The sequence below is a fragment of the Hyposmocoma kahamanoa genome, unplaced genomic scaffold (assembly GCF_003589595.1).
Source record: "Hyposmocoma kahamanoa isolate Upper Pololo Valley unplaced genomic scaffold, ASM358959v1 168, whole genome shotgun sequence".
NCBI lineage: Eukaryota > Metazoa > Arthropoda > Insecta > Lepidoptera > Cosmopterigidae > Hyposmocoma > Hyposmocoma kahamanoa.
The window spans coordinates 2,368,969-2,381,389 of NW_020653608.1; the positions used below are offsets into that span (position 1 = coordinate 2,368,969).

Consider the following 12,421-nt stretch of genomic DNA (forward strand, 5'->3'; position numbering starts at 1 on the left):
TCGAATGGAACAGTCCCCCCTAGTTAGATATATTATCTTTATTACAATAAATACAGAATATTTTTTGGAATATACAGCCTGTCTATGTTTCAGTGCAAACGAAAGTTGATATTTATAAGAGCTGTATCGCTAATGTGTTACCAGGAACATATAGCCCTTATTTCGTCTCTATTTGTGGTTATATACTCGATGACGCTGCACTATTTCAGCTTTCTAATTTGTGATTTCAGTGCAAACGAGAGTTGATATTTAAAAGTCATATAAGGCACATTTCCCTGATGAGTTGCCAGGGATCGATAGCCCTTATTTCGTCTCTATTTCTAGTTATATACTCGATGGTTTCACGCTTTAGGAAAAATCATGACAAGATGATTTTGCATGAACAAAGAATTTAATAATGTACACAATATTTTGTTCACTACCGCCACCCAGCACAAATAACGTAGAAAATTTATAAAAACTTATACAAATTCTTTATTAGTTATCTATAAGTTTCGAGCGCGAAGTGAGCGGTTGGTAGATGTTTGACTGGTCGATGTTCAGGAAGGCACGGTGCACCACTGCCAGTTCCAGGCCATAGAAAACTGAAAACAATAATATGGAAATTTAATGGCATATGTTCACCATTGTTCCTGTACCCTGCGTCATTGGATTTCGTATCTAAGCGATGTACGCAATACTACAGGTGACGATGAGCAAAATTGCTTTTCTATACAAAAACTTGAAAAGCAAAAATAATAGGAAAGGTTTTTAAGCATAAAATATCGACGCCGGAAAGTGATCTTGTCGTATCTCGCTGTCGCTTTCCGGCGTCGATATATACTTTTATTTTAATAATAATAACGAATGGACTCATAGCCCCGCACTAGAGAAACCCTGTGCCGCTAGAGCCATGGACACACACATAGACAACCACAAATTACACCGAAACTCACGAGACAAATAAATGTAGGTCATACAAATATTTCTCCCAGCCCGGGAATCGATCCCGGGACCTCTATATGGCAGACCAAGGTAACCATTCGGCCACGGAGGCAGTTAAGTTTTTTTTTCAGTTAAGCAGTTAAGATTATTTGCCAAAATAAAATACTAGAAATTATTATAATAATAAATAACGCACACACTCAACATAACCCCGCACTAGGGAAACCCTGTGTCGCGGGTGCCATGGACACACACATAGACAACCACAAATTACACCCAAACTCACGAGAGAAATAATTGTAGGCCATACTACTATTTCTCCCGGCCCAAGAATCGAACCTGGGACCTCTGCGTGGCATGGTAACCGTTTGGCCACGGAGGCAGTTAAAGTAAGTAAAGTAAAGTAAGTTAAGTATTATACATATACTAGTTTTGAGCAAAATATAAATATTCAAGCAACTAAAGATTGATAATTAATAATTTGCCATTAAAAGATAGCAATTATACTGAATTACAATTAGTGAAACTCACAATCAACAAGAAATGATTCATATGTCTACAATTAACACATTAAAACGATTCATCACGATTAAAAATTGACAATTGTAATTCTTTTCACTCTCTCACTATCACAGACTCACTCTTTTCTCCTATTGTAATTTAAAGATAAGACGAAAAAAAATATTTTGCGAACTATACTACATATTGATCGTATTGTAAAGAAAGCCTCAAAAAGTCTTATTTTCGTTATTGGAAAAGTCAAGGAATTCCGCAAACCCGCTACTAAAATGACTATGTAATTATATTGCTTCATTACAATCCATTTTAAACAAAAACTAAACAAACAAGTCACTGACCCGACCATAGACGGGGTTTAGTGCTGGCCAATTTTATTGCCAACCACAAATCAATTAATTAATTGAATTAATCGATTTGTTCAATTGAATCATACTAGCGGTTTCCACTACATAACCAATAAAAGCATATTTAAAATTTGATTTTAAATCCTGCTTCAAACCCTTATCGTTCGATTGCTATTGAAATTTTCGAATTACTAATCGATTACAAAAACTTTAATTGAATGAACTGAATGTTTTTTTTCCGTTTAGTACTATGCAACCTTAGACTATTTTAAAAAATAACCTCACTTTTTGACTACCGTTTTTCAAATACGATTTTACGATGTTATTCAAATTAATATTGTTGAAAAAAGTGATCAGATATACATATAGGTAAAGTCTTCGAAATATACGTTACGATTCATATTCGATTTATTAAATGATTACTTTGAAAATTCAACCAAGTCCTTTTATTTACATTTTGTTTCAAATGGAATGGAACAGACTATATACCTAATACTGCTTAGTGCGAAGCATAGAAGCTCGAACATAGGTCAATTTTGGCGTCCTCACTACGCAAACCACGTGTTAAGATTCGAAATTTATGTGGCATCTGTCGTATTCAGAGGGCGTAGCGTAACGAATACGTTCCCGCGATAGCAAGTTATAGAAGTTTAAAATGATTAATGTCAACAAACTTAGTTAGACATTAGATAAATGAGTTTTCTATACAAAATTATTCGTTACAAACATTGACTTACAAATAAATGGACGACGGGTCTAATACAAAAACCACGAAAAAAATGTCCCAAGTCAACCTATTTCAACGTAGTGACATGTCAAGGAATATGAAAAAGCTAAAACGTTGAATTGAAATTGTAATGTCATCGCGGTACTGTCTAATTTTGCTTGCTTCGCTGTCAGTCGAACAAACGAAGTACGTAAGAAACTGTATACGATTTTAACGCCCTATAAGTTCGGACACTTTTTAGCGCGGACCCGACGTCCATATAATTGTAAGTCAATGGTTATAAAATAGATTTGCCTTCAGTCCTTAGCTAATGCAAACTTAAAGCGCCGCATTTGTATCACCCACAGAATAAGATCTCTTTTCGACGCCAATTCGCAGGACAGTATATAGCCAGTCGCAATTCGCCAGTTCCTCGTCTGTGCAGCCTTTATAAATCATCTTAGCATCAATAATAATAATCTAGATATATTTTATGATTCCTTGTTTAAATTCCATAGGTCTATTTTTTTTATGTAGCGTTATAACGGCTTTGGCATAACGACGAATAGACTGTATTCTTCATTTTCTTTTCTTCATTTTGGTTTAACTTTTTAAATACGTTTCAATCTTCATATGACATCAGGAGTGGAAATGATGTAACTGTAAATACCTTCATAACTTTTTATTTCGGTTTCTAGTAGAGATGGCAGGAGGCGGGGAATGTCTTCCTCTTCATAAATCGTCATTATGCCATCTATAGTAGCAATAACCTTTGCACGTTGAATGCAGGACAATGCAGAATGAGATGATCCAAATTTGCAGCAGCTGAATGACAGTATTCGCATTGATCGGAGGAACTACACTTCTATCACGTCATGGTCACCTATTTTTCTTTTTTTAACTTTAGACACTGAATTAATATAGTAGTTATTACATTTAGGTTTATTTATTTTATTTCTTTTTGTTTATTATTGAAATATCGTACGCCGTATTCATAAATACGAGTCGAGTACATATTCATAACCGACTACTTAATTGTGTCCACTAATTTACTTGCATGCTGTGTTCGTCTGTAAAAAAAATGTGCAAACCACTAATAATGTTATTGTAACAATACTGTTGATGAACCTTAGTAATTAAATAAATAAAAATACAAGAATTGAACACAAAGAAAAGTTTCTTTGATTCGGCTGGATTCAAATCGGCGCCTTCAGCACACCGTGCCTGACACGCTCTCCCAACCAGCAGACCTTACGAACTTAACAACTTTTTTTGCCACAGCGCGCCACCAGATGCTAAACATCGTGCACGCGACAATCCACGTCGTGACTCGCAACCTTTTTTTCCATCCTCTGAGCTCGCAACTCTTGCCCGCTTTTAGTTGACTCTTTTTAACGGTACTTTAAGTTCTAATTACTTAGGATTATTAAAAAAATAGTCGCAATTAAATAATTGCGAATTGCAATTAACGTAGACCAATTCGTATAAATCAACTGTAACATTGTATTATAATTGTTTTCCTGCAATTGAAATGCTTATTTGCAATTATTATGTGTTACTCTCATAACTTATACGCTTCTAATTGTAAATTTATTTAATAACATCCAACATTGTTGTATATACACTGTATAATTGTCTAACTGTCTAATTGGGCGGCCAAATAAACAAAAATGTATATAATAATAATAATAATAATAATAATAGATATAATAATAATCATAATAACGCACACACTCACCACAGACCCACACTAGGGAAACCCTGTGTCGCGGATGTCATGAACACACACATAGACAACCACAAATTACACCATACATATAGGAAATATCTATGAATTACACCCAAACTCACGAGAAAAATAAATGTAGGCCGTTCAAATATTTCTCCCGACCCGGGAATCGAACCTGGGACCTCTGCGTGGCAGTTCGGCATGGCAACCGTTCGGCCACAGAATATGGTATGTAGTACCTACTTTACAAGTTTGTTACTAACTAGATATGGATTATGAATCTGTAAAAGAGCGTAAACAAAAACACTGGGGGGAGTTACACGTAACAAGAATTCAAGTAATTACTTCGCACGTTGCCTCTGTCGTCAGGGTCTTTGGAGGCAGTTGTATCGATGTATAAACTGCCTCTTTTTATGCTATTCTTAACCAACTTCAAAGAAGGAGGAGGATCTCCATTCGAATGTTTTTTTTGTGCGTGTTACGCGATTAATCCGAAATTTGTGAACCGAATTCGACTCTTTAGTAGCAGTAGAGCTCCTTGGGAAAGAATTTGTCCAGAGAAATACTGCCACCTTACTTATTTGTGCCGCCAAGCAGTAATGTCTTCCGGTGTGTTCCGGTTTTGAAGGGTAAGGGTGCTGGTGAAATTACTGGCACATGGGACATGTCAACATATGTCTCAGGGTGACGAGCGCAGTGGCAGTGCCCCTCAGATCTTTGCGATTTAAAGCTTTGAGTGACACTGCGTGTCAGGCGCACGAATTATTCGTCCCTTCACTTGATATTATTAAAAAAAACTTTTATTGTTGGAAAGGGTACCTACGTTGTGATTCCATTGAAATTTGAGGAAAAATTTCAACCTATAAATGTATCAAAATATCGGATGAATGCGGTTTATTGAATTTCACCCATTGTCCGTAACCGAGTTCAATAAAAATTGGTACATAGACGTAATTTCAAAGAAAATAAAATGTTATGGTGACCTGGAGCTGACCGGATGATGGAAATGACAGACAAATGAGGGGAACTCCTCAACAGCTACCTTGTGTTTGGGTTCATATGAAGTGATTGTTGATGAATAATAGAGCGGTAAAGTTGTGACTCTATTTGTTTATAGCCTTTCGTTAATGTATGCAAAATCTATTTGTTAGCGCAATATTTTGTGTTTTTTATGTTCGTAAAAGTGAGTATGAAGCGTTGTATTATTATAAAATTTGACAATTGAAATGTGGCAGAATTTGCTTACATTTAGCATATTTTTTGATACTTTCCTTTTTTTTATGTAAGATTGCACTTACATAATACACAGCGTTTATTCATTGACTAAATTAAAAAATACCTGAAATTGCATCTACAAGACTTTTGTATTGATTACGCCATGTAGGTAATTCGATTTTTGTCTCTGGGTTATCAATATTGTAGTCTAATTATTAGTTCTAACATAAAACATGAAAAAACTTTATTTCATTGCAAAAACTTTGCATTTATGGTCAAGGAGTCTGGACAAAGAAAAATTGATAAAGATGTTTGGAAAAACACAATATGTGTCTAGATCCACAAATATGATTCAAAATGTATTCTACAGCATTCCAGTTTATTTGAAAACAGCAATCCCTAGAGTTTCTTGCTCGTTCTTGTCAGGGAAGTCGGCACAGTGCACGAGCAGTAGCTTTAAAAAATGACGTTTTGAAGTGTAAAAATTTTATATATGGAATAAATGATTATTTGTGTTTGACTTTCAAATTTGCGTACCAAAGAAACGGTCGGAACAAATATTCGGGTTTCTCTTCATTTAAAGACATTAATTAAAACTCTTCTGATTAAATAAAACTGCAGACACACACTAAAACAATATATAACTGCCTGTTTGTCTATGTGTGGGTCCATGGCACCCGCGACACAGGGTTTCCCTAGTGCGGGGGCTATATTGAGTGTGTGCGTTATTAATAAAAAGTCTTCCCGAAAAACAACTGTATTCCTTAGCTGTATTACCGTATTAATTAGAGCCAGACTCTTGACAGTTCTCGTGTGTAGTAGCAGAACATGTTTTATTAATACCTAGAATGAATGTTGTTATAATCATATTCCTTATATGTAAATGAATGAAACATTAAAATAACTTCATTCCTATATTGCATATATAACAAAATAAACAGTATTTATTTTACCGATTTCATTGAAGAAGAACATAAAAACGTATCTATATAATTTTCTTACGAGACTTTAAAAAGATACTGAAATCAAACAAAAAAATACAGTCGAATTGAGAACCTCCTCCTTTATTGAAGTCGGTTAATTATAGATACACATGTATGTATACTCATTTTTAAAACCTTTTTTATTGCCAAAGAATGTAGACACATTATCAGTTTATCATTACCAGTGTATCAACTGTTCGTCAGAATAAATGACAGAATTGAAAAAATGATGATTCCCATTGTATGCAAATACAAAATCCAAACAATAATAATGTGTTAGACGTATAACAAATTGCGTCATAGATCAATAAACAGCTCATATAATAGATACAAATTTCTAATTTTACTTGTTAAATAATTTGAAATAACTTTTTTCTGTTGACGCCAAATTTAGCTTGTCCGCTTTCGCTGTGTTCGTTGCCCGGCCTCCTCATGGAAGTTTCGTCAAAACGAATATACATATACGATCCTAAACACAAGGCAGCTGCTATGCACTGTTGAGGAGTTTCTCTCTCTGTCTGCCATTTTCATCGTCACATCAGTTTTAGGTCACCATAACTTTTTGGATTTACATATATGTGCCGAGTTTTATTAAAATCTGTTAACGAAAAGTGGACGAAATTCACTAAACCGTATTCATCCTCTAATTTGCCACCCTTCGAGGGAGAATCTTTTCTTCAAATTTGAATGGGACTACAGCTGAAGTATCCCCTTTCCAACTAAAAAGGAATCGTCGCAATCGGTTCACAAATAGCACTTAACAACTAACACAGTATTATCTCAAAAATTGCGTTATACTATATTTTATCTCAAAATTACGTTATATCAATAATTTATCTCCAAAATTTTGCTATATTGGTATGTCATTCATATACGATTTAATTTCAAAGTGGCAAGACAACACTGTCGCTTTGAAAACTAAACAGGTAATATTAATATAACTTAAAGCCATTGTCTGTGCGAAATGTCGGAGTAATCGCGTAACATTCGGTACTCCTCTTTCTTTAAAGTCGGTTAAAAATAGCGTAAAAAGAGGCAGTTCCAGATGTTATATCCATGCAACTATCCAGAGACCCTGACAAGGAAGGCAACGTGCGATAGTAATTGGTTGAATTCTTGTTATGTGTAACTCCAAGTAATCCATGAGTCTTTGTTTTACGCTCTTTTTTTTTCAAATTTTAACGGGACTGCTAGCGAGGTACCCCCCTTTCCAACAAAAAAAATAATCATCGTAATCGGTTCACAATGTCGGAGTAAACGTAGCATGCACCTCCTTCTTTTTTGGAATGGGTTAACAATTGAAACTTACTGTATAAAAAGATGAATATAATGTGTGGCACGATTCTGATGAAATCGCTGTCTAGAAAGGCGGTGATCACACACAAAGCTGTGAATGCTATGCACAGAGCCAGTGTCATCACCCCATGAAGGAAGAAAGCCTTAGCGCCGCACGATCTTTGCTGAGAAATAAAAAAATACAACTTAATTTAACCGACTTTTTTCTATAATGTCGATACGTACATCTCCGAATGCCGAGATATGTGTACAATACGCCGTACCCGTCACAGAGTAGTGAAGTTTTGATCACCCATAGAAATCTCCTTTAATAATTATTGTAACTTTAAAAATTAATACATTACGAGAACAAATACAGTAACGAAATTTAAAGAAGCGACCAATGAAATTACTTCTCACAGTGAAACAACATGCCAATAGCCCCCTTCACACAGTCACTCTATCGCGCGTGATCACGCACAAGATCGCGCACGATTACCTGTTTGAAATTTATTAAGCTAGCGTTCTTTCGCGCGCGATTGCTCGTGTTTGTTTTTGTGACAACGGATAGAGCGTCCGTGTAAATGTTAGGGCTCTTACACATAAACACGATACGACGTCGTGGAAATCGACGACGAGCAACGTAAAAATTCACGACACGACATCGCAACGTGTCACGACGCACGGTACGACGTAGTATCGTAGAAACTCACGGTGCAAAGATGACAGATGAAGTTGATTATTTAATAGCCCTAGTCGAGGAGCGTCCTGTATTGTGGGACAAAACATCAGAAGAATAAAAATTTATCTTTAAATATTGAATAACAAATTAATGCGGCACTGGGGAGCGCGCCGTGTTTCTACGATACGACACGTCGTGCCGTGCGTCGTGCCATGTTGCGATGTCGTGTCGTGAATTTTTACTTTGCTCGTCGTAGATTTTCATGGTACGACGTGACACCGTGTTTATGTGTAAGAACCCAATAGCACGGGATTGGCCGCGTGAAACTGGCGCGTGTTAGAGTGCCTGATTGCGCGCGTGACTGATGAGCGCAATCTCGCGATCTTTCCCTTTTCCTTCCAACGTGTTTACACGCGCGCTCAATCACGCATGATAGGTGTATCACGCGCTTTAGAGTGTCTGTGTAAAGCCCGCGAAATTCGAACAGACCAATCAGGAATAAAACCTTGCGAGAAGTCAGTTTGACTTGGCATACTCCGTAATAATGAGCGCAAATAGGCAATTATTTAAATGTATAACCTAAAGGTTACTAACTTGTCACTTGATATGCTGTACTTTTTAAAGTTTGGACTTTGTAGCGTACTTATCGCTCTTGACCTTAACATACACTCACCCTTCGAACACCAAGTACCAGGAGAGCAGAGAACATGAGAGTCAAAACAGAAGCGAACAACAATATTCGACGTCCGACCACTTCCGCAAATTCCGGAGTAAAGAATTGATCATTTGGCGAAAATATTGGAGATATTATGTTCACATTGTACTTGCTGGCTGTTATGCAGCCCAGGATTGATAGAGATGCTAATATCTGAAAACAAAAACGCTTCATTTATTTTACTGAATATTTTACTACTATGATATGCAATGACAATACTCCACTAGTTTATTTTTATTTTTAATACCACGGAAGAAAAAACGCCTCGATTACCGATCAATACCGCTGTCGCCAAAACTAAGACATTCATAATTTGAGACACTATGAAATATTGATCGTAGTTTAAAATTTAAAAAGATTTAACAGAATCTGGACTGTTAATATAATTTAAACTTTACACTGTTGGCATACGTACGTTGAAAGTTCAATATTATCAATACCTTTGTTGCAAGTAACGACGCTTTGATTTGTTTCAATCAATGTCCTAGCATGTAGCGGTTAATATTTGAACGACGAATAATAATAATAATAGTCATGTTTATTCATAAATCACAAATAATGAATTGATTACAATATTTTTTTATAAATCGAAGTTGTACAATCACAAGATTATCTGCCTTCTAAACTATCCTGTATCAATGAGGTAGAAATTCGAGATGTTTACTAAGTTCCTCAAAAAAGAAGCGACCATATTACAGCGATATAAGGTTTATTGTCGTTTCTTGTAACAAAATTGCCTCCATGGCCGAACGGTTACCATGCCGGACTGCCACGCAGAGGTCCCAGGTTCGATTCCCGGGCCGGGAGAAATAGTTGTAGGGCCTATAATTATTTCTCTCGTGAGTTTGGGTGTAATTTGTGGTTGTCTATGTGTGTGTCCATGGCACCCGCGACACAGGGTTTCCCTAGTGCGGGGCTATGTTGAGTGTGTGCGTTATAATTATTAAAAAAAATTTTATTACGATTAACAGAAAATTGAAATTTTATGTGATGAGGTGCGATGGCGCGCAGCACTAGTGTGTTTCGGTGTGCCTGCGTGCGCGCCGGGCTCTATCGGCACATGGCGTCGCCACACCCCGGACACTCCATACAACGGCCGAAAATTATTTACCTACTTAACTACATACGGAAAGGCTCTATCTGCACACGCGCAAATGTGTCCGTGAAATGGCAGGATTACGAATCACTTGCCCGTACTATTTATTACGTTACGAGGTCAGAGCGGCATTCTGTTATCTATAATTCTATAATAGAATCCTAATTAATTACGTATTTATAAATCGATATATAATATTATATTTTTTATTAATTAACTAACTGGAATAATATTGAAGACATTAAAAACTCTTAAAATGTTATATTTTGAACAGGTACCTTTAAATAAAGTAACCAAAGTATTTGAAATTGCGTGTTCAAGTTTATAATTACCCAGTTATTAATTAAATATATTCACTATGTAATATTTTATCGGCAATATAATTTGAAAATTCGAGAACCCTTTTCTAGCTCACGAAGTTATGGCGCCTTATTATATTGATATAATAAATCTGTATTATATATTACTCTACACTAAGGAAAACAATAACTGAATGAGTCTCAGACATAAGTTTTTTTACTTACTTAAAGAAACCCTCTCTTTATCCCTTTTAGATGATTATAAACAGCCGTACACAGCACAATTCACGATCGTTATAAATAGTAACGTAAAATTATGTTGTATATTAAGGCACTAACTTCGTAATGAAAAAAAGAAAGCTATATTCAAATATCAAAGCCGTATTCGAGCGAAAACGGCTCGCCGACAGCCTTGTTCTCGTTCAGTCAATGTGACCGTCAATGAGCGGTGCGCGGTGCGGTATCTAAAGTTAGGAAGGGGCGGAGAGTGTCCGTTCTCATTACTTATTTGTTCTCTGGCGTCGCGTGCGCCTATACTCATCTTGCACAATTGCTGCGGTAAATAAGCAGAGTCAATTTTACCGCTAATAATATTTACAAAAAATTTGGCCAGCGCGAGAAACCTTCGTAACTGAGAGAGTCGAAGCCAAGATGCCCTTGCAAAAAAAACTTGGGATACACGCATGGCTAATAACCATAGCGCCTTTTGTATAAGTGGCGGAGAAACTGTTTCTGCACCTGCTCCAACATGAGGTTACATTTCTTCTCACAAGGAACCCTAACCACTGATCATCGGTCACATCGTCGCTTAGGCCCCGGTGAGATTGTGATTTAAAAAATCTTTTGCGTCACATAGTAACCACACAGTAGTACATGAGTAGTACCACAGTCTAACCAATTCCTGTAGTACCACACAGTACGGCTTCTAAAGCCGAAAACAGCATTCAAATATCTATAACAGATATATAGAAGAATTTCGTCGACTCGGTTAACTCGACCTTTAACTCAGTTGGAATAGCGATGTTCGCAAGTTTGAGTCCTCTTGGGGTCGATAGTATTTTTATTTGTCTTTCTGCATTTAATAATTAACAACACAGTAAATTTGAATTTGCTTTTGTTATTGTTAAAAAAAACCTATAAGTTAAATTGCCCGATCTCAAACCAGGGAGTTCACTCTGGGGCACTCCTCAATGTACACCGTTAGGCCACCAAAGTCGTCAATGTTACGTTACGTAGCACAAATTAATTAAATATGCTAAACAATACTTACAAAGTTCAGAATACCGATGTACAAAGACAGTTTCTCCGCATTTGCAGTGAATGGACATCGGCAATGCTTCCTGGAAGACGTTCTGAATTAAAATGTATGAAATTCAGTTACATTATTTTTTGCAATGTTTAGCGTAAAAATTAATATGTTTGTGAAAACTTTGAAGTTAAATTCGTATTGTTGGGCACAAGTAAGAAACTATTGTTTTGGAATTTAGTAAATTTTAAAAGAAGTACACTTACCATTGATCTACCAACGCACCTTCAGATAATATTGTGAAATATTAAATAATATTTCAAGATAATATTCTAGAATATTTAAATAATGAAAATTGCCACCGAAATTAGGTAAAGAAAATTACTCTTGTATACTTAGGTATACTTCTTTCATTACTTACTAACTAAACTAAATTCATTTACAAACAACAGTTTGTTACTTGTGCCCGTCAAGAAGAACTTAACTCCACATTTGTTTTTCACTTGTTTTTCACATACTAATACAATATTTTTACGCTAAACATTGCAGTAGGGTACCTACACCAAAGTATAACGTTTAATTTTTAATTTACTGTTATTTAACGTTTCATTTACGGTGTCACCCACCAAATCTACCTAGTACATTTTTATAGGTAATTTAGTAACCGATATGAAAAAACTTACTCCAT

General features: G+C 35.9%; 1 protein-coding gene across 1 annotated transcript; it reads right to left on the reverse strand.

Annotated features, from left to right (window-relative positions):
* Positions 1–349: 349 nt before the first annotated feature.
* Positions 350–12,421, reverse strand: LOC113225596. The gene is made up of 5 exons (XM_026457932.1): positions 12,417–12,421; positions 11,758–11,827; positions 9,051–9,245; positions 7,730–7,880; positions 350–584 (listed from the first exon to the last, which is right to left on the reverse strand). Exons 1-5 carry the CDS (start codon positions 12,419–12,421, stop codon positions 478–480), a joined length of 528 nt encoding a protein of 175 aa, XP_026313717.1. The 3' UTR covers positions 350–477.

What these genes read in the sequence shown, in the direction of transcription:
- LOC113225596 (XM_026457932.1), bottom strand. An exon ending in TGGTACTTGGTGTTCGAAGG is followed by an intron (nt 7,881 to 9,050) that starts GTGAGTGTATGT and finishes TTTATTTCTCAG; the next exon opens with CAAAGATCGTGCGGCGCTAA. An exon ending in TATATTCATCTTTTTATACA is followed by an intron (nt 585 to 7,729) that starts GTAAGTTTCAAT and finishes TATTGTTTTCAG; the next exon opens with TTTTCTATGGCCTGGAACTG.